We start from the raw sequence: 22,786 nt of genomic DNA, 5'->3' as shown, positions 1-22,786 counted from the left end.
TGATTTTATGGGACTTGAGATCAACTTATACTGCCTTAATTTACCATCTTGTCCCATCCCCAAATGCTGTTCTGTTGGTCATAGAACATGCAAAGCTAAATGGCCTAGGGGGATCATATCCACAGTCCTGATTTGATTAGCAGAGGCTCCAAACATCTAAACGAGCAAAATGAAACCACCTGGCTTTTTACCTCTGACCACCTTTGGGTGAAGTAAACGTGTTCACAGCAGAAAGGTGGGACCTGGATAACTCCCAAACAGTTCTACTGGGCTCTGAGTAGAATCACAGGATTATCAGAACAGAAGGGACCTTAAAGACCATCTTAAATGCCCTCTTTTAACAGGTTAGCAAACAGGCTAGCGAACAGCAAACAAGCTAGCAGACAGTTACTTATTTGCCTAAGAAAAACAAGACTCCTGGCTCCCAGTCAAGTGCTCTTTCCACCACAACACAGCACCCCCCTAATCAAGAGCTAGTGATTGATTATGCCAAAGTAACCAGTAGATAGTAGTCTAGATAACACAGATCATAAATCCCCAATGGTTCTCTTACTCTCCATCATTTAGAAAACCCTGAACAAAAAGAACATACACAATAAAAACAAAGGAGATGAGGAAGAGTTATTTTAATTTTCTATTAAACATTCTTCCAAAAACATTACTCTACCCCATATCTTACCGAGTTATTAGAAATAACATTAGCATTAGAAAAACTAGGAAGGTAAAAGTAGGGAAAACACATCACATGCCAAAGTCTGGTATGAAATTTACCTTTTAAAAAAAGGAATAAAAAGCAATATTCCTTTAAATTGAATCAAAAAAAAACTAGGAAGGTAAATTAAATGTGGCTTGTTAAACTAAACATATGAAAAGGGAAAATTATAACAAAGGAAGGAGAGTTTTACAAATTAAATTAATACGAGATTATAATTTGAAAACTGTGCATCTCAAAGCAAACTTTATTTGTTCAATTATTTTTAACAACAGTGTTTATGGTTCTAATACACTGATTTTTTTTTTCCAGGAAGGAAACTCACTTAAAAATATTTTTGTTTTAAAAAATAGGCCTGTGTTCAGCTATATATTTTTTTCTCCCAAGCTTTGATCATACTTCTTTGATTTGGGAAGAAAATACTGTTTTGATGGCATGAAATGCAAAACTGTGAAGATTTAAAAAAAAAAAAAAAAACCCCAGTACGGAATTTTAAAACTTCTCAATGGAAAACAGACTAAGGTCATTAAGTGCAGAACACTACCGGCCAGCTGCTGGTATTGTTCCTTCCCTAGTTCTCCCAGGGAAGACTGAATTAAATCGAGTCTTCAGCAGAATAATCCTCAAACATACTTTATAAGCAAAATGAGAGCTTTTGTTTACATAGTTTTTGGATTTTGCTATTCCTGATTTTAGGCTACCCCAAACCATAATTACCATATTAACTTTGTCATGCACAGTTGCACGCAGTAGTTACACCATCAGGTTCTAGTCACCCAGAGCTTAGGAAGAACAGGATCGGTCACACCCATTTAAAAACAAACACGCTATCTGCCAGGGTGTGGTTTCAATCTAAGTTCTGACAGTGAAATATATGGACATATATCTATATATCTCATCCTGATTTTCAAAGGTAGGCAGAGAGAGTTCTTCACAGCTTAGCTTTGCCTGGCTGAAGCTGAAGATTTTGTAACTTCATAGCCAGACCCATGTTGCCAGTGATTTTCAATTTACCTTGAAAGAAGGCCTGTGAGGAAGAAGAAAGAAAATTTATCATTTGGTGTTTTTTGTTTTGAGACCGCTGATATTTCTAGACTATCCAGCCCTGAGATGATTTATTTATCCAGGTCTCTTCAACTTTCTTCAAAATATGAAACTTGGCTTTCAGGAATAGATTTAGAACCAGAGTCTTCAAAAGGACGCATTTGTAAAAGTCATGCTTTACACAGAGCCGTCAAAAGGCACATCTTTCCCAAATGTGTTCTCTTAAAAATTGAGTCTGCCTTTACCTGCCTTCCTCAAAGGTGGTACGTTTTCCAAATATTAGGCAGAGTGGATTCATACTAGACCGATTTTGTTTAAAAACATTACACATCTGTTCAGTGGGTCTGCTAGCAGGGAGAAAAAGCACATGCATAACACACTTACGAACTCTTGGGATTCAACACAATGCAGATGAAGTGTCGCCATTTTCCTCCCTTTTTCTGGTCTACGTGATAAAGATTTATTCCCTACAGAGGGAGGCCAGGCAGACTGCTGAGACTGAGGTGCCTGTGTTAATCTTTGGCTCAATAAGAAGAATCAAACCAATCCCAAGTGCAGAGCCACAGTTTGTTCCATTTAACAACTGCCTGGGATTAGATCACATGATGTTTGCTAAATTTATCATGTAACAAAATCCCAGGAAAACTTTAAAGAAATAGCAAAATTGGGAACATAGCATGATTTCCCTGCTACGATCTCAGTCTTTCGACTCAATTCTTAAAATAAGGAAAAGCTACAGGAAAAGTTCTGGTAGTCTTAGCTTCCTAACAAGTATATTCATTAAGAAGTGAGGGGCTCTACTGCCTCATCCATAGGAAATCTCAGAGCTCTGCTTTCTCTACACCTTCTGGTGAGGGTGACTAATTCCTTTTTTTTTTTTCTCCTCTGTCTGGACAAACTAAATATTTCTTTCTATATGGCACACAGCCTTCTGTCTGATGACTTTAAGGTCAGGTGTCTCAGAACACAATATATTTAACATATGTCCTTTAAAAATATGGACCAGTAGTACCTAGAAGAGAAACTCACCATATTTCCCTTTTCTTAATTAAAAGAGGAAATGACTTTTCACTTAATAATTATTATAGAGAAAAATGAGTCTTCACTTTTTAGAGAATCCGAACATAAGAGTCATTTAAATCTGGCCCCTAAGGTGTTCTACATTTGCTTTCTTCTGGAGAGCACATTGCTTTGTTTCAACCGTAGCCAAACACTGAAATTATAATTTCCACTGCATTTAATGGTTTCCAGTCAAATCTTCTACTGAGCATAAGGGAAGGCCATTAGCACATTAACAGAAACGTCTCCTATTTTTATCTTTAATTCCTTTGGGTGCTAACAGGTGTTCAGGAAAAGTAAGCTGACACTTCACTCCCCAAAATGGGTGGTAAACAGATAAACTGAGAGAATGAGGGCAGCTGAGTGCGAAGCCTGACCACACTGCCAAGGAAGTCCATGGTGTGCACCGTGGAATAAGCAGCGGTGGGTGGGAAGGAGGACGTCGGCCAACTCCGAGATTGGTGGCCTCTGTTCTGTCCAGATTTTTGGAGAGGGCGCAGTGGGTGGAAATGTCAATGTCAATGGTGTGTATTCAGTTGAAACATCACAGATGCAAGTCTCTCACTTGTCGACGCATCAGCTGAAATATGCTTAGTTGCTTAGAAAAAGCATTTTTAAAAGGAATACGAGTAGGAGTCAGATTTAGTTTTTTTATCCAATCTTTCAAATTACCGGGGTATCACAGGAACAAGACCTAAAACAAATCAGGCTGAGGCAACAACAAAAAAATAAGGTTACAGTGGAAAGCAGCATTTTAGCTTCCTTTGTGTTATCTATGGATAATGTATATCAAGTCTGTTCCACACTGTACAACTAAAGAGTATAAGAAGACCCTTGACAATCTGGGGGCCTGGAAAATCTACACAAGGCATAAATACATTTTAGACAAATGCAAATTAATTGTGAAAACCCAAAAACGCAAGGCATCATGCTAAGTTCTGGAGACACAAAGATGAACAAGATGTGCTTTGTTCCCTTGAGATACACACAATCTAATAGGGAAGAGATAGGCACATTATGACTAGTATAATGAGACAAGTGCCATGCTAGCAGGCCAGTAAGTGGCCCAGAAGAGGGACTGACTATAGCTCCCCAACAATGTGGTAGGAAGTCTCTGGACATAACATCTAAGTTCATTTTGAAAGGCAAGGAGTTTGTCAAGGAAGGACAGCTCAGGCAAAAAAAAGAGCACGGGCAAAGATACGAAATGTAAAAGATCATGCCTTTGTTCACACCCGACCCTCCTTCTATCTGATGGCCCCTACTCTCCATCTGTGCACTGCTAACTCCTGATCACTCCCAGGACTCAGCCAAGCATTGTTTCCTCTGTGAAGCCTTCTCTGATGGCCTGGGAAGATGTGGCTTCTCCTTCCTCCACCCTCCCTGACCACAAGTAATGCAGGGCACCTTGGATATTTGGCTGCTCTTACTCTTAAGCTGTTTTTTTTTTTTTTAATTTATTTTATTTATTTATTTTTGGCTGCATCGGGTCTTTGTTGTTGTGTGCACGCTTTCTCTAGCTGCGGTGAGCGGGGGTTACTCTTTGTCGCAGTGCACGGGCTTCTTACTGCGGTGTCTTCTCTTGTTGCAGAGCACGGGCTTTAGGCATGTGGGCTTCAGTAGTTGTGGTGCATGCGCTCAGTAGCTGTGTGTGGCTCGTGGGCTCTAGAGTGCAGGCTCAGTAGTTGTGGCGCACGGGTTTAGCTGCTCCACAGCATGTGGGATCTTCCCGGACCAGGGCTCAAACCCGCGTCCCCTGCATTGGCAGGCAGATTCTTAATGACTGCACCACCAGGGAAGCCCTGCACTTACTCTTTTGCAGACCTGTCTCGTACCAAATTGTGGACGCCCTGAGCATGGGAACTATTTCTTCTACATCTGGACATTTCCAGCACACAGGGCATTGTCTGGCACATCATTAGCTTCACAACTGTCATTTGTTAAGTGAACATTTGGGGAACACTGAGTTTTGTGGGTTTTACCACTTTGCACTTTATGGGATGAGGTTGAGGTAGGTGATGAAGCGAAACGGGCTAAAACCCACCTAAGAAAAGGATATAAGTGCCATCATACTTACCGACTGAGGATTCATTTTACCAGTCATCAAAGCCAGTAAGTCCGAGTCAGCCATTGTAATTGTGCAGTCGGCCTTCTTATCTAAAATAGAGACATGCAGAAGGAAGGAGAAATGGGGAGTGTTTAGTTTCATGCATACATTTTAGTCAAAAGCCACTGACTGCAACAGAATCACATCCAGAATTAGTGTGGGCAAATGGGCACTCACATACACTCTATGGCAGCCTGGTGAAATGTGACATAAATCACAAGCAACCTCAATATTTAACAAGAGGGAATTTATTAAATAAATCATGGTATATTCATATAATGGGATACAATGCAGTCATTAGATGATGTGGATCTACATTTTATTGACCTGGAAAGATATGTATGTTATATTCTTCCTGATACTGTTATATAAGCCAGTTACAAAACAAACTGTAAGAATGGACCCAAGTTTTGCTTAAAAACAGATATTCAATTATGTATGTACAGAAAAAACATCTGTAAACTTGGAGACCAATATATTAATAATAGCTACTGTGGCACACAGACTCTAAGGTGACCCCTGTGATCCCTGCCTTCTGGTATTCATGCCTTTGTATAACCCCCTACTCTCGAGTGTGGGCAGGACCTGTGACTTGCTTCTAGCCTGCAGAATGTGGCAACGGTGATGGGCTGTCATTCCTGTGTTCTGTTACACTGCATAAGACTCTGTCTTGCTGGCTCTCTCTCACTCTACTGCTGGCCTTGAATAAGCTAGCTGCTATACTGTGAACTGCATACTGCATATGGAGAGGGCTACATGGCAGGGTACTGACCTTTAGGAGCTGAGGGCAGACTCTGACCAATAACCAGTAAAAACTAAAGCTATCATTCTCACAGCTACAAGGAAATTAATTCTTCCAGCAACATCAGTGAACTTGGACACGAACCACTTCCCCGGTCAAGTCTCTAGATGAGAACTCAGCCCTGGCCAACACCCTGACCGCGGCCTGCGACACCCTATGCAGAGGACCCAGCTAAGCTGTCCTCAGCCAACTTACCCATGGAAGCTGTGAGGTAATAAATAAATGTGTGCGTTTTTTTAAACCACTAAGTTTGTGGTAATTTGTTAGAAGATGAACAGTCATCTAGATCAGGGGTTAACAAACTTTTTCTGTAAAGGATCAGACACTAAATATTTTAGGCTTTGCAGGCCACTAGGTCTCTTCTGCAACTACTCAACTCTGCACCTGTGGCACGAGAGCAGCCACAGAGATACATAAACGAATGTAGCTGTGTTCCAATAAAACTGTTTTCAAAACAGGTAGCAGACCAAGAGGGATAAGATATTTGCAACTCACAGATCTAACAGAGAATTTGTATCCAGAAAATATAAAAAACTCCTATCACTCAATTACAAAAGGTTAGATAGTTCAATACAAAAGTGGGCAAATAACATAAACAGGCACAATACAAAAGATCTCCAAATGGTCCAAAAAAGCACATGAAGCAGTGTTCAATGCCACTAGTCATCAGGAAAATGCAAATTAAAAGTACAGTTGAGATACTACAACGTACCTACTAGAATGAATGGCTGAAAAAAAAAAAGATAATACCCAGTGCCGGTGAGGATGAGGAGAAACTAGCAGGTCAGAACAATGCTGGAGGGACTGGAAAACGGTACAGCCACTTTAGACAACAGTCTGGACATTTCCTAGAAAGCTAAACATACACATGCCATATGACCTGACAATCCCATTCTTAGGTGTTTACTGAAGAGAAATGAAAACATAAATCCACACAAAAACCTGTATGCAGATGCTCATAGTGGCTTTATTTAAATAGCCCAAAGCTGAAAGAAACCAAATATACTCCAGCTGGTGAATGGATAAACTACTCAGCAACAAAAAGGAACGAACTACTGATAATACATGAAAGAAGCAGGCTCAAAAAGCTGCATACTGTATGATTCCACTTGCAGTTTACGACATTCTGGAAAAAGTGAAACTACAGGGACAGAAATCAGATCAGGGGTTGCCAGGGCCTGAGGGTGAGAGAAGGGGTTTGATTACAAAAGGACATGAGAACTTTTTTTTTTTTTAATTAAGGGTACTTTAATTAATTAATTAATTTATTTATTTTTGGCTGTGTTGGGTCTTTGTTTCTGTGCGAGGGCTTCCTCTAGTTGTGGCAAGCGGGGGCCACTCTTCATCGTGGTGCGCGGGCCTCTCACTATCGCGGCCTCTCTTGTTGCGGAGCACAGGCTCCAGACACGCAGGCTCAGTAGTTGTGGCTCAAGGGCCTAGTTGCTCCGCGGCATGTGGGATCTTCCCAGACCAGGGCTCGAACCCGCGTGCCCTGCACTAGCAGGCAGACCCTCAACCACTGCGCCACCAGGGAAGCCCCGACATTTTTTGGAAATATTCTATATCTTGATTTTTGGTAGTGGCTATACAACTGTATGCATTTGTCTAAATTCACAGAATTGTACATCTAAAAAAGGTAGATTTTACTGTATGTAAATTATACCTCAATGAACCTGACTTAAAAAAAAAAAAAACTGACGTTACCAAGTACTGTCAAAAATGTGGAGCAAATGAAACTCTCATATAATATGGAAGAGACTGTAAAATAGTATATCCATATCAAAAAACTGGCTATATGGTAGCTCATGACTTAGTATTTCTACTCCTGGTTATATGCCAAATGGAAATAAGTACATGTGTCCACTAAAAGACACATATGAGAATATTCGTAACACCTTTATTCATAAGGCCACAAAATGGAAAACTGTGGAGATACAGCAACCATGAACTGAATAAATAAATTCTGGTGTATTCACATAGTAGAAATGAACTACTGCTACATGCAACAATGTAATAAATCTTACAATGCTGAGTGAAAGAAGCCACACCTAAAAGAGTAAATATTGTATGGTTCCATCTATACGAATTTCCAAAATAAATAATATCAACCTATGGTGACAGAATTTGGAATAGTGGTTCCTTTTGGGAGTGGATAGTGATGGGAGGTGGTGTCAGGGAGGTTTCTACAGTGCTGGCAACATTATGCATCTTGATCTGGGAGGTGTGTTCATTTGTTAACATTTATCAGGCTGTACACTACAGATTCATGCCCTTCCTTACAGGCTAGACTTCAGAAAACTTTTACACAAAACAAAACAAAAAAAAACAGGTGGTGGGATGAATTTGGCCCACAGGTCATAATTTGTCAACCCCTGATATAGATGGTAGGATTATAGGAGAGTAATTTTTTCATTTTGTTTCTCTATCTTTCCCAATTTTTTTGCACTTAAGTATGTATTACTATATAAAAACAAAGTTTTAAAAATATTCATTTTTTTATTGGAGTATAGTTGCTTTATAATGTTGTGTTAGTTTCTGCTGTACAAAAAAGTGAATCAGCTGTATGTATGCATATATCCCCTCCCTCTTGGACCTCTCTCCCACACCACCCCCATCCCACCCATCTAGGTCATCACAAAGCACCGAGCTAGCTATCTATTTTACACATGTTAGTGTATATATGTCAATCCTAATCTCCCACCCTCCCCATCTCCCCAGTGTCCGCATGTCGGTTCTCTTCGTCTGCGTCTCCATTCCTGCCCTGCAAATAGGTTTAAAATATTAATTTTAGTAGTATAACCAAAGTATAATGCAAAAAAGGCCGTACCACAAAGACTCTAATATCTTATTGCTAAATCAGCAATGTCTACCTTGGACAAGTGCAAAAGGAAAAATTCACCAAGAAATCAAAATTTTCAGTAGTCAGTGTTTCAGGCAATCAATATAACAATAGTGCTCTAATAGTACTACTACCACTAATAGTAATAATATCAAATTACGGCCCAATAGTTAGATAATCTGTGCCTTAATAAAAAAAAATAGGAGTTGCTATGGTCTGAATGTTTGCATCCCCCGCAAAACTCGTATTTTGAAATCTTAATGCCTGATGTGATGGTATTGGTAGGGAGGGCCTTTGGAAGGTCATGAGGGTAGAGCCCTTATGAATGGGATTAATGCCTTATAAAGAGGCTCCAGAGAGACCCCTAGCTCCTTCCATGATATAAGCCCACAGCAAGAAGGCACTGGCTATGAACCAGGAAGAGGGCCCTCACCAAACGGGACCATACTGATGCCTTTATCTAGGACTTCAAGCCACCAGAGCTGTGAGAAGTAAATTTCTGTTGTTTATAAGCTACCCAGGCTGTGGTATGTTCGATATAGCAGCCCAAATGGCCTAAGATGGGGGTAAACTATGAAAGTACAGCATGCCTGTATTATTAAGTAACGAAAACAAGACTGAAAATAAAAGTTTTTATTATATGTCTTAGAATGCAGGGATAGCCCATAAAAAGACTGTGATTCAATAGCCCCTCCATCTTTGCCTGTAACAAAATTTTCTCTTATTACTTGAAAAAAGGTCTGAAGTCTTAAAAATTAAGGTATTTACAACCTAGAAAATCCAGTTCTCTTGTAGATATATAACATCAAAGAGCAGGGAGAAAAAAAGCTAGCAAACTGAGATAACTGGACTTGATTCATAGTTGGATTAGATCCTAATATGCCAAAAAAAGGACTCATAGTCAATAAAAAGGTGACTTTAGGAAATAAATGCTGCTGCTGCTGCTGTTACTACATCAGCATTTACTGAGCTCTCACTGTGCCGATTACTTCACATACCTAGACTCATACGATAACCCTATGAGGGTCAGAGAGGTCAAACAACTTGCCCAAGGTCACACAGCTACTAAGTGGCTGAGCTAGGTATGAAAGCAGATTCCTGCTGCCAAAGTCCACACTCCCAACTCCTAAGCTCTATGGCTTCCCCCTGTTACGGGAAGAATACAAACATTCAACAGCTCAGTTTTTTGTTGTTTTTTTTTTTTGCGGTATGTGGGCCTCTGACTGTTGTGGCCTCTCCCGTTGCGGAGCACAGGCTCCGGACGCGCAGGCTCAGCGGCCATGGCTCATGGGCCCAGCCGCTCCGTGGCATGTGGGATCTTCCCGGACCGGGGCACAATTCCATGTCCCCTGTATCGGCAGGCGGACTCTCAACCACCGCACCACCAGGGAAGCCCCAACAGCTCAGTTTTAATTGAGCCTTCACCAATTCATCTGCATCTGATGTATCCCAGATGCTTTCTCAGCTCCCCTAGTCCTTTTGAGGAGTCACAGACAATTCCAATGTGTTTATGCAAAATTAATGTTTAATATATGGGTTGGGGAGGAAGCAATGATTTACTGAGCACTTACCATGCTAGGGACTTTACATACCTTTTATCTCATTTAATCCCCACAACAGCTCCATGGATAGACATTATTCTCACCATTTTCTAGATGAGACAACTAGACTCAGAGAAGGTATACCTAGTAAGTGACAGAGCCAAGGTCTGAACCCAGGTTTCGGTATCTCCAAAGGCTATGCTCTTTCCCCTGTACCTTGGGGATGAGAGACTCTGAGTCCTTCTGTATCATGTTCCCCATTAAGGGGCAGGGTTGAGAACTCAAACAGGTCCTGAGAGGGAAGAATATACGAATGAAAGAATAATATATCGTGTTAAATTAATTAAAGTTGGCTTCCTGGAGATATGCGAGTCATTTCAAAGGAGAGGAAGGAGGGGCAGGATTCATGGAGAAACACCAGGCAGCAAGAAAAGATTATGGAAAAATGCACAAAGCCTAAAAGTCCTTGATATAACCATCTGTATCATTACCAAACTCTTAGAATATAAGCAAATGAAATACATTTAAGTAAATCTTACTTTGCTAACAGAAAGTAAACCTCTCAACAATATGTACATGTCAAAAGATCTAGCAATTCTCTTTAAGATGCCAGTTCAAACTAGGACAGGTTATTAATGCTTTAACATAGCTGATCTCTAACAAATGGTCATTTGTTGGCTGATGTAAAAGGAGCTGGCAATTTCCCACGGTAGCTTTTACTGGTAAGTCCATATTTCAGCGCCACTCCTAGCTGCCAACAAGTATCAGTTTCAGCAGAAATTCAGGGTAAAATCCCTTCAGGTATGGGATGGGGCACCTAATGTGGGGAGAGCTCGCTGCCAGGGTTCATATGCAGAGAGCAAGGTTTTTCTGAAAATTTGCCGTATGTTTCCATAAGCATATAATCTTTCAAAACAAACAAACAATAACAACAGAACAGGAAAATTTTTCTTCAAAAATCTCCTTGGGGGCAGAGTCAAGATGGAGGAGTACGAGGACACAGAGTTCACGTCTCCTCACAACTAGGGCACCTACCGGGTACTGGTGGGGAACCACGGACACCTAAGGGGATGGGAGGAACCCCGAATGACCAGGTGGGATGTGGCGGGGAGGGAGCAGGGAGGAGAAGTGGAGGTGGGACGGGACCGGCACCCTTGAGAGACGGCTGGGGGAGGGGAGGGGTTCTCACACCTGAAGGAGCCCATCCACGGTGAGGGGAGAAACGGGGATGGGGAGAGACCCTTGAGAGGCCAGAGGATCGGAAGGGAAGGCAGCCAGCGTTTCCCCCACCCACTTGGGCCCTGGGGAGCCTATTGAGGTCCCGGGCATGATCCTCTGCCCTCCCAGACCCCCTCTGGCCGCCCAGGTCCTGAGGGCGTGGATGGGGAGTAGAGGCCAGACGGGACCGGTGCACTGAGGGGCGGCTGGGGAACGGTGGGGTTTCAACCCTCGGGAGGGGCCCACTCACAGTGAGGGGATCAGCGGGGACCGGGAGGATGGGAAGGGAAATAGGCCAGCATTTCCCCCACTCACTCGGGTACCTGGGAGCCTACTGAGGTCCCAGGCCAGATCCTCCGCCCTCCGAGGCCCCCTCCAGCTACACTGGGCCTAAACCCCGGCCCTGCACTCCCACCCAGGGCCTTACCTCTGAACTCCGCTGTCCGAGGCCCCCTCCAGCCATGCTGCCTTTTCCTGCCTCATGGATCCTGAGCATAGGCCCCACCCCAACCTAAGCTCTGCCCCCACAGCCAAGGCCTTTTCCGGCCCATTTTTCTTATTTTTTCGGGGGGGGGGTTTGTGGTTGTGTTTTACCTTGTTGTTTCACTTATATATTTATTTTTTCTAACTTTAAATTTTTTCTAATTTTATCTTTTATTCTTTGTTATTGTACTGCTCCTGTGTTTTTTTTTCTTTTGCTGCGCTGTGCACCTTAAGGGATCTTGGTTCCCAGGCCAGAGGTCAACCCTGAGCTCCTGTGGTGGGAGCACTGAGTCCAAACCGCTGGACTAACAGAGAACCTCAGACCTCAGGGAATACTAATAAGAGTGAGATCTCCCGGATGTCCTCATCTCGGCACCAAGACCCAGCTCTATCCAACTGTAAAAACTCCAGCACTGGATGCCTCAGGCCAAACAACCAGTAAGAAGGAACACAGCCCCACCCATCAAAAAAATGAGACGACAAAAAAATATGTTGCAGATGAAAGAGTAAGGTAAAAACCTACAAGATCAAATAAATGAAGAGGAAATAGGCAACCTACCTGAAAAAAGAATTCAGAGTAATGATAGTAAAGATGATCCAGGAGCTTCCCTGGTGGTGCAGTGGTTAGGAATCCGCCTGCCAATGCAGGGGACACAGGTTCATATGCGAGGGAGCAACTAAGCCCGTGTGCCACAACAAATGAGCCTGCACTCTGGAGCCCATGACCCCCAACTACTGAGCCTGTGTGCCACGACTACTGAAGCTCACGTGCCTAGAGCCTGTGCTCCGCAACAAGAGAAGCCACCGCAATGAGAAGCCTGTGCACCTCAACAAAGAATAGCCCCCACTCACTGCAATAAGGGAAAGCCTGTGCATAGCAGTAAAGACACAATGCAGCCAAAAATAAATAAATTAATTAATTAAAAAAAAAGATTATCCAAAATCTCAGAAACAGGATGGAGGCACGGATCCAGAAAATACAAGAAATGTTAACAAAGACCTAGAAGAACTAAAGAACAAACAGTGATGAACAACACAATAACTGAAATGAAAAATACACTAGAAGGAATCAATAGCAGAAAAACTGAGGCAGAAGAACAAATAAATGAGCGGGAAGACAAAATGGTGGAAATAACTGCCAAGGAGCGGAATAAAGAAAAAAGAATGAAAAGAATTGAGGACAGTCCTAGAGACCTCTGGGACAACATTAAACGCACCAACATTTGAATTATAGGGGTCCCAGAAGAAGAACAGAAAGAGAAAAGGTCTGAGAAAACATTTGAAGAGATTATAGTTGAAAACTTCGCTAACATGGGAAAGGAAATAGCAAACCAGGTCCAGGAAGCGCAGAAAGTCCCTTCAGGATAAATCCTAGGAGAAACACACCAAGACACATATTAATCAAACTAACAAAAATTAAATCAAAAAAACAAACAAACAAAAAAAATTAAAAGCAGCAAGGGAAAAGCAAAAAATAACATACAAGGGAATCCCCATAAGGGCATCAGTTGATTTTTCAGCAGAAACTCTGCAGGCCAGAAGGGAGAGGCAGGATATATTTAGAGTGATGAAAGGGAAAAACCTACAACCAAGATTACTCTACCCAGCAAGGATCTCATTCAGATTTGATGGAGAAATCAAAAGCTTTACAGACAAGCAAAAGCTAAGACAATTCAGCGCCACCAAACCAGCTTTACAACAAATGCTAAAGGAACTTCTCTAGGTGGGAAACACAAGAGAAGAAAAAGACCTACAAAAACAAACCCAAACAATTAAGGAAATGGTAGTAGGAACATACATATCAATACTTACCTTAAATGAAAATGGATTAAATGCTCCAACCAAAAGACACAGCCTCGCTGAATGGATACAAAAACAAGACCCGTATATATGCTGTCTACAAGAAACCACTTCAGACCTAGGGACACATACAGACTGAAAGTGAGGGGATGGAAAAAGATATTCCATGGAAATGGAAATCAAAAGAAAGCTGGAGGAGCCATACTCATATCAGATAAAATAGACTTTAAAATAAAGACTGTTAAAGAGATAAGGAAGGACCCTACATAATGATCAAGGGATCAATCCAAGAAGAAAGTATAACAATTATAAGTGTTTATGCACCCAACATAGGAGCACCTCAATACATAAGGCAAACGTTAACAGCCATAAAAGGGGAAATCAAGACTAACACAATAATAGTGGGGGACCTTTACACCCAATTACAACAATGGACAGATCATCCAAAATGAAAATAAATAAGGAAACACAGGTTTTAAATGATGCAACAGACCAGATAGATTTAATTGCTATTTATAGGACATTCCACCCGCAAGTGGCAGAATACACTTTCCTCTCAAGTGCACATGGAACATTCTCCAGGATAGATCACAACCTGGGTCACAATCAAGCCTGGGAAAATTTAAGAAAATTGAAATCATATCAAACATCTTTTCTGACCACAACACTATGAGGTTAGAAATCAATTACGGCAAAAAAAACTGTAAAAAACACAAATACATGGAGGCTAAACACTGCATTGCTAAATAACCAAGAGATCACTGAATAAATCAAAGAGGAAATTAAAAAATACATAGAAACAAATGACAATGAAAACATGACAACCCAAAACGTATGGGATGCAGCTAAAGCAGTTCTAAGAGGGAAGTTTATAGCAATTCAATCTCACCTCCAGAAACAAGAAAATCTCAAATAAACAATCTAATCCTATACTTGAAACAACTAGAGAAAGAAGAACAAAGAAAACCCAAAGTCAGTAGAAGGAAAGAAATCATAAAGATCAAAGCAGAAATAAATGAAATAGAAACAAAGAAAACAATAGCAAAGATCAGTAAAACTAAAAGTTGGTTCTTTGAGAATATAAAAAAAAATTGATAAACCTTTAGCCAGACTCATCAAGTAAAAAAGGGAGCGGACTCAAATCAATAAAATTAGAAATGAAAAAGGAGAAATTACAGCTGACACCACAGAAATACAAAGGATCATAAGACTGCAATGACGACTATATGCCATTAAAATGGACAACCTGGAAGAAATGGACAAATTCTTGGAAAGAAAAAACTCTCCAAGACTGAACCAGAAGGAATTAGAAAATATAAACAGACCAATCACAAGTAGTGAAATTGAAATTATAACTAAAGATCTTCCAACAAACAAAAAGTCCAGGACCAGATGGCTTCAGAGGTGAATTCTATTAAACATTTAGAGAAGAGCTAACACCTATCTTTCCCAAACTCTTCCAAAAAACTGCAGAGGAAGGAATGCTCCCAAACTCATTCTATGAGGCCACCAACACCCTGAAATCAAATCCAGACAAAGATACTACAAAAAAAGAAAATTCAAGACCAAGATCACTGATGAATATAGATGCAAAAATCCTCAATAAATACTAGCAAACAGAATGCAACAACACATTAAAAGGGTCATACACCATCATCAGGTGGGATTTATCCCAGGGATGCAAGGATTCTTCAATATACACAATCATATTTTCTGTAGTGGTATGCTTTGATTCCCTTTTTGTTATTTTTGTGAATTTACTGTAAGTTATTGCTTTGTGGTTACCACGAGGCTTACATAAAATAGCTTATAGATATAACAGTCTTTTTTATGTTGATAACAATTTAACTTCGATTACATATAAAACTCTACCTTTCTCTTACCCTCCTTTTGTTTTTTTATGTCACAATTTAGATCTTTTTATATTGTGTTTCCATTAAAAATTGTTGTTGTTATAAACTAAAAAATATATATATATATACAAATCAATGTGATACATCACATTAACAAATTGAAGAATAAAAACCATATGATCATCTCAATAGATGCAGAAAAAGCTTTTGACAAAATTCAACACCCATTTATGATAAAAACTCCCCAGAAAGTGGGCAGAGAGGGAAACCACCTCAATGTAATAAAGGCCATATATGACAAACTCACAGCAAACATCATTCTCAATGGTGAAAAGCTGAAAGTATTTCCACTAAGATCAGAAACACGACAAGGATGTCCACTCTCACCACTCTTATTCAACATAGTATTGGAAGTCCTACCACAAGCAATCAGAGAAGAAAAAGAAATAAAAGGAATACAAATTGGAAGAGAAGAAGTAAAACTGTCACTGTTTGCAGATGACATGATACTACACATAGAAAATCCTAAAGATGCCACCAGAAAACTACTAGAACTAATCAATGTGGTAAAGTTGCAGTATACAAAAGTAATGCACAGAAATCTCTTGCATTCCTATACACTAACAACAAAAGAGCAGAAAGAGAAATTAAGGAAACAATCCCATTTACCATCACAACAAAAAGAATAAAATACCTAGGGATAAATCTACCTAAGGAGACAAAAAACCTGCACTCAGAAAACTATAAAACACTGATGAAAGAAATCAAAGATGACACAAACAGATGGAGAAATATACCATGTTCTTGGAATTAGAAGAATCAATATTGTGAAAATGGCTATATTCCCCAAAGCAATCTACAGATGCAATGCAATCCCTATCAAATTACCAATGGCATTTTTCACAGAACTAGAACAAAAAAATTTACAATTTGTATGGAAACACAAAAGACCCCAAATAGCCAAAGCAATCTTGAGAAAGGGAAAAAACAGAGCTGTAGGAATCAGGTTCCCCAACTTCAGACTATACTACAAAGCTACAGTAATCAAGACAGTATGGTATTGGAACAAAAAACAGAAATATAGATCAATAGTACTGGATAGAAAACCCAGAGATAAACCCACGCACCTATGGTCACCTAATATATGACAAAGGAGGCAAGAATATACAATGGAGAAAAGACAGCCTCTTCAGTAAGTGGTGCTGGGAAAACTGGACAGCTACATATAAAAGAATGAAATTAGAACACTCCCTAACACCATACCCAAAAATACACTCAAAATGGATTAAAGACCTAAATGTAAGACGGGACTCTACAAAACTCTTAGACGAAAACATAGGAAAAACACTCTTTGACATAAATCACAGCAAGATCTTTTTTGACCCATCTCCTAGAATAACGAAAATAAAAACAAAAATAAGCAAATAGAACCTAAATTAAACTTAAAAGCTTTTGTGCAGCAAAGGAAAACATAAGACGAAAAGACAGCCCTCAGATTGGGAGAACATATTTGCAAATGATGCAATAGACAAAGGATTAACCTCCAAAATATACAAACAACTCATGCAGCTCAATATCAAGAAAACAAACAAGCCAATCAAAAAATGGGCAGAAGGGGGCTTCCCTGGTGGCGCAGTGGTTGAGAATCTGCCTGCCAATGCAGGGGACACGGGTTCGAGCCCTGGTCTGGGAAGATCCCACATGCTGCAGAGCAACTGGGCCCGTGAGCCACAAGTACTGAGCCTGCGCGTCTGGAGCCTGTGCTCCGCAACAAGAGAGGCCGCGATAGTGAGAGGCCCGCGCACCGTGATGAAGAGTGGCCCCAGCTTGCCACAACTAGAGAAAGCCCTTGCGCAGAAACGAAGACCCAACACAGCAAAAATAAAAAATAAATAAATGAGGCAGAAGGAAATAACTGCCCTTTAAAACAGATAAAAAAAAAAAAATGGGCAGAAGACATAAACATACATTTTTCCAAAGAAGACATACAGATGACCAAGAGGCACATGAAAAGATACTCAACATCACGAATTATTAGAGAAATTCAAATCAAAACTGCAATGAGATATCAGCTCACACCAGTCAGAATGGCCATCATCAAAAAATCTACAAACAATAAATGCTGGAGAGGGTGTGGAGAAAAGGAAATCCTCTTGCACTGTTGGTGGGAATGTAAATTGATAAAGCCACTGTGGAGAACAGTATGGAGGTTCCTTAAAAAACTAAAAATCGAACTACCATATGACCCAGCAATCCCACCACTGCGCATATACCCTTAGAAAACCATAATTCAAAAAGTCACATGTGGGCTTCCCCGGTGGTGCAGTGGTTAAGAATCCACCTGCCAATGCAGGGGTAACAGGTTCGAGCCCTAGTCCAGGAAGATCCCATATGCTGCGGAGCAACTAAGCCCGTGCACCACAATTACTGAGCCTGAGCTCTAGAGCCCGTGAGCCACAACTACTGAGCCCGTATGCCACAAATACTGAAGCCCAAGTGCTTAGAGCCCGTGCTCCGCAACGAGAAGCCACCACAAAGAGAAGCCCGTGCACCACAATTACTGAGCCTGAGCTCTAGAGCCCGTGAGCCACAACTACTGAGCCCGTATGCCACAAATACTGAAGCCCAAGTGCTTAGAGCCCGTGCTCCGCAACGAGAAGCCACCACAAAGAGAAGCCCGTGCACCACAACGAAGAGTAGCCACTGCTCACCACAACTAGAGAAAAAGCCCGCGTGCAGCAATGAAGACCCAACGCTGCCAAAAAAATAAGTTAAAAAAAAAAGTTACATTAAAGACAAAACTCACATGTACCCCAATGTTCATTGCAGCACTATTTACAATAGCCAGAACATGGAAGCAACCTAAATGTCCATCAACAGATAAATGGATAAAGAAGATGTGGTACATATATATAATGGAATATAACTCAACCATAAAAAGGAACAAAACTGGGTCATTTGTAGAGATGTGGATGGACCCAGAGTCAGTCATACAGGGTGAAGTCAGAAAGAGAAAAACAAATATCGTATATTAACACATATATGTGGAATCTAGAAAAATGGTACAGATGAACGTATTTGCAGGGCAGGAATAGAGACGCAGACATACAGAACAGACATGTGGACACCGGGGGGTAAAGGGAGGGTGGGATGAATTGGCAGATTAGGTTTGACATAAATACACTACCATGTATAAAAGGGATAGCTAGTGGGAACCTGCTGTATAGCACAGGGAGCTCAGCCTGATGCTCTGTGATGACCTAGGTGGGTGGGAGGTCCAAGAGGGAGGGCATATATTTATACATATAGGTGATTCACTTCATTGTACAGCAGAAACTAACACAACATTGTAAAGCAATTATACTCCAATAAAAATAAAAATTAAAGAAAAATAAAAACTTAAAAAAAAATCACCTTGACATCTGTCTAGACATGTCAATATATAATCCTGAAGTAACCATTAACATTCAGTCATTTTAAAAAATTGGCATTATTTCCCCAAAGTTCTTTTTATTTCTAAAAGCTAGAACCTAGATGAAGCATTTAGTTTTTCTTCGTACATCATGTTAGATGGCAGCTCACAGAATGTAAACTTAGTTATTTTTCTGCCCACTCATTTTGAGAAAAAAAAAATGCTGCCCACACCAGATGCCCTTACTACCACTCAGCTTTTCCTTCATTAATCTGTAGTTGATTCCTTATTCAACAGTACATATAACACTGCTCTTAACATCTTCTCCTTTCTCCAAGCTCTAAACTCTATTCCAGGATCTCTGCCAAACCCCTCTGTACCTCAAAATGCCCCTGAATATTTATCTACCCCCTCTTAGAGGAAGAAGTATCCATCCCTCCTTGCTAAGGCTAACCCTCCTTCCACCTGTGCTCCTGATGACATGGTCTCCTCCAGGACCTTCCCCAGTAATGTAGCAATAATGAACTCTACCATCTTTGATAGATCTCCTTCTCCTTCACAGCTTCCAAGTACCATCAACTTCACCCCAAACACCCCTAGCAACTACCATGTAACAACAACCTTTTTTCTCACTGCCAACACTCGGCTATCCTTTTTGCTTACTTAGATGGTGGTACCATCCATCCTCCTAATTGCTCTCCCTGCTTCTGATTTCTTCATTTCTAATTCATCAGGTCGAATACACCAGCTTCATCCTCTAAAACACAGCTCTGACTTTCACTTTTCTACTCAAAAAGATTTAAGGGATTGATTATATATAAAATCGTTTTCAAAGTTCATAGTATAGCCCTCTAAAACGCTAGTTCCTATCCATCCCATCTCTTAATCGCACCAGGCTCTCTCTGAGAGAAACATAACATACAATATAGCTACCACTTACTGAGCATCATTCATTCATTCTGCTGTTCACTTTTTATTTATTTATTTTACTGAAGGCCTACCATGTGACAGGTACTATTCTAGGCACTGTGAATGCAACAGTGAACCTAAGAGGCACAAAGCTCTGCCTTCATGCAGCTTACAACTCAAGTGGGGGGGATGGACGATAAGCAAAGAAATAAGATATGGTATCAGATGGCGGTAAGTGCTATAAAGAAAAATAAGGCAGAAAAGGACAATAGGGAATGGTAATGGGGGTGTGATTTAGAAGTGTGGTTGGGGAAAGGCTCACTGAGAAGGTGACATTTGGGCAAAAACCAAAGGAAATGGGAGAACAAGCCATGAGGATATGTGAGGGATGACGACTCCAGGCAGTAGAAAGCCCCTGAACTGCGAACGCCCACGTTCAAGCAATCGCAAGAAGGCCAGTGTGACTGAAGCAAAGTGAGGGAGAGTATAATAAGACAGAGAAGACTAGGGCCAGATCATGTGGTGTGATTATAAGAACCCTGGTTTTTACCCTGTGAGCTGACTTGAGTTTTAAAATGATCACTCCAGCTGGTGTGTGCAGAAACAGGGCGGAAGGTTAGAAACAGGGAGACAAGGCAAAAAATGATGGAGGACCAAGGTGGTAGTAGTATAGGATGGAATTTGCTGGCGGATTACACTGTAGAGTGTGAGAAAAAGAAGAGCCAAGGTAGATGCAAACTATTACATTTAGAATGGATAAACAACAGCTCCTACTGTATAGCACAGGGAACTATATCCAAACTCCTGGGATAAACCATAATGGAAAAGAATATTAAAAAAAGCACGTGTATATGTGTATAACTGAGTCACTTTGCTGTACAGCAGAGATTGGCACACCATTGTAAATCAACTATACTTCAATTAAAAAAAAAAAAAAAAGAAGAGCTATGCATGACTTCAAGGGTTTTAGACTGAGGAACTGGTTAAGACAGAGGAGCGATTTAGCAAGATGCAGAAGACAGTTCGAGGAGAACATAATTAAAGAGGAGTGGGAGGAAGATCAGCAGTTCAATTTCATACGTGTTAGCCTTGAGATGCCTACTAAGGATCCAAGTAAACTTGTCAATTATGCAGCTGGATATACACCTTGGAGTTCAGGATCTGAGCTCACACTGAAGATACCTGGGAGTCATCAGTGTAGAGACGGTTTTAAAAGCATGAAACTACATAAGAGTCCCAGGGACTAAATGTAGATAGAACTGAGCCTTAGAGCACTCCAACATTTAGACTTTTAGAGATGCAGAAAAAAACAGGGACAGAGGCCAAGAAGGAACAGCCAGTAGGTAAGAAGAAAGCCCAGAAGAATAATATAATTATGAGGGCTGGGAATTAACCACTCAATTTACCAACATGGCGGTTACCTGACCTTGACAAGAACAGTTCTGGGATAATAATGAGAACCAAAGCTGACTGGAATGGGTGAGAGAAAGACTGGGTGAGAGAAGTGGAGGTAGTGAGTACAGACAGGTCTTCTGAGGACACATAACCGTACACTGAAGCACATGCTTCACAGGCTAATCAGCAGATAATGCTCTTAATCCTCACGTGACCCTATGAAATAGGTACCATTTATTATTCCCATTTACAAGTGAAAAAAACAAAGCTCAGAGAAGGGAAATAATTTGTTCAAGGCCAGAATCTGTGAGTGGCAGGACCAGGACTCCAAACCCAAGTCTGTTTAATTCCAAAGCCTACGGCTGGTGACAGTGATGGAGCCCTTCCAGTCTTTGAGAGGAAGCAGCTGTGACCTATTCCTGTTCCCAAGGATTCCCCAGTTCTTTAACAAGGTCCTGTAACTCTAAAGCCAGCCCTTTTGGAAAACACCAAAGCAGTCCCCCATTTTTCTTTGTGAACTTGTCAGTGCTCCTATAAATGAAGTCATCACTGCACTGACCTGAGTTAGGGAGCACTGATCCTTTGCCATTCTTCACGTCCACCACCCAGGTGGCTTCTTTACCTCCAGGGCCGTCCTTCACCTTGAAGGCAAAAATACCACCGATTTTCTTCACAAACTGCTCCCCTTCCTGGAAATAAAAATAACACAGAGTTATATGAAGTTCAATCCTCTGGCTTTTCCCCAAATTTTTAAATAGATACATGATGTGAGCAGCTAGGTCAGCAGACAGTCCCCAAGCTCCCTTAGGATCTTTTACCCAGAAAAGTCTGAAAGGCAACCAGGCAACAACTCCGTCACCTGCCAAATCTTCCGTTGCAAATGGCTTTCTGGATACAACTGGTGGAAGGACAGGGAGAATGGGAGAGTGGGTGGCACAGCAGCTTTTTCTACTGAAATAGCCTTCATTTGTCTCAATAATTTCTGAAAGATTCACTCTGGCCTCTCTCAATGTAGGAAGCCTAACGCCTCTTTTTCTTTGTAGGTAAATTCCTTCACATATATTTTTGTTCTTCCACAATCAGAATTTAAAGATAAGTGGTTCAACTCATTTCCTGGATTAGTATAAGGAATTATACAAGTAATATACCATCCACCACCTACTTTTGGATCTTGAGGAATGAAGCTGGAAAAATAACCTCAGATCCACATCTCCATAGGTTGGTTTCCTTTCTCCCTCCCTCTCCCCTTCATTCCCACTCTGTTTCATCCTTCCTTACTGAAATATTGATTGACCGAAACAATGATTGGCACCAGACTTTATTCCAGACGCTACGGAGTTAGAAGGGTAAATGATAATACACTATGATCACTACGAAAAAGGGGAACACAGGGGCCTACAGGAGCACAGAGGACCCGCTAACCCGGCTAGCAGGGTGAATAACTCACACACCTTAAAAAAACACACACACACAATAATTTTACTGCAATTATTTTTCTTTAGAGAAAAAACATACTGTACTGTAGAAAAAATAGAAAATATTGAGAAGCAAAAAGAAAACAAATCATTCATAATTTCACCACTCAGAGAAAATAACGTTTTGATATAAATCT

The 22,786-nt window shown here is 40.8% G+C and overlaps 1 protein-coding gene across 1 annotated transcript in view; it reads right to left on the bottom strand.

The window, feature by feature from the left end:
• Window positions 1-609: 609 nt before the first annotated feature.
• Window positions 610-22,786, bottom strand: part of SCP2 (sterol carrier protein 2) — a 156,404-nt gene continuing 134,227 nt past the window's right edge. The window contains exons 14-16 of the mRNA XM_024739310.1: window positions 21,734-21,863; window positions 4,893-4,972; window positions 610-1,739 (exon numbers count right to left, since the gene is read on the bottom strand). Of these exons, the coding sequence (XP_024595078.1) occupies window positions 1,644-1,739; window positions 4,893-4,972; window positions 21,734-21,863 (306 nt within the window). The 3' untranslated portion in view covers window positions 610-1,643. The remainder of the gene's footprint in view (window positions 1,740-4,892; window positions 4,973-21,733; window positions 21,864-22,786) is intronic.

The sequence above is a fragment of the Neophocaena asiaeorientalis genome, unplaced genomic scaffold (genome assembly GCF_003031525.2).
Source record: "Neophocaena asiaeorientalis asiaeorientalis breed wild unplaced genomic scaffold, Neophocaena_asiaeorientalis_V1.1 scaffold138, whole genome shotgun sequence".
Taxonomy (NCBI): Eukaryota; Metazoa; Chordata; class Mammalia; order Artiodactyla; family Phocoenidae; genus Neophocaena; species Neophocaena asiaeorientalis.
This window is presented reverse-complemented; position numbering and strand designations above follow the sequence as displayed.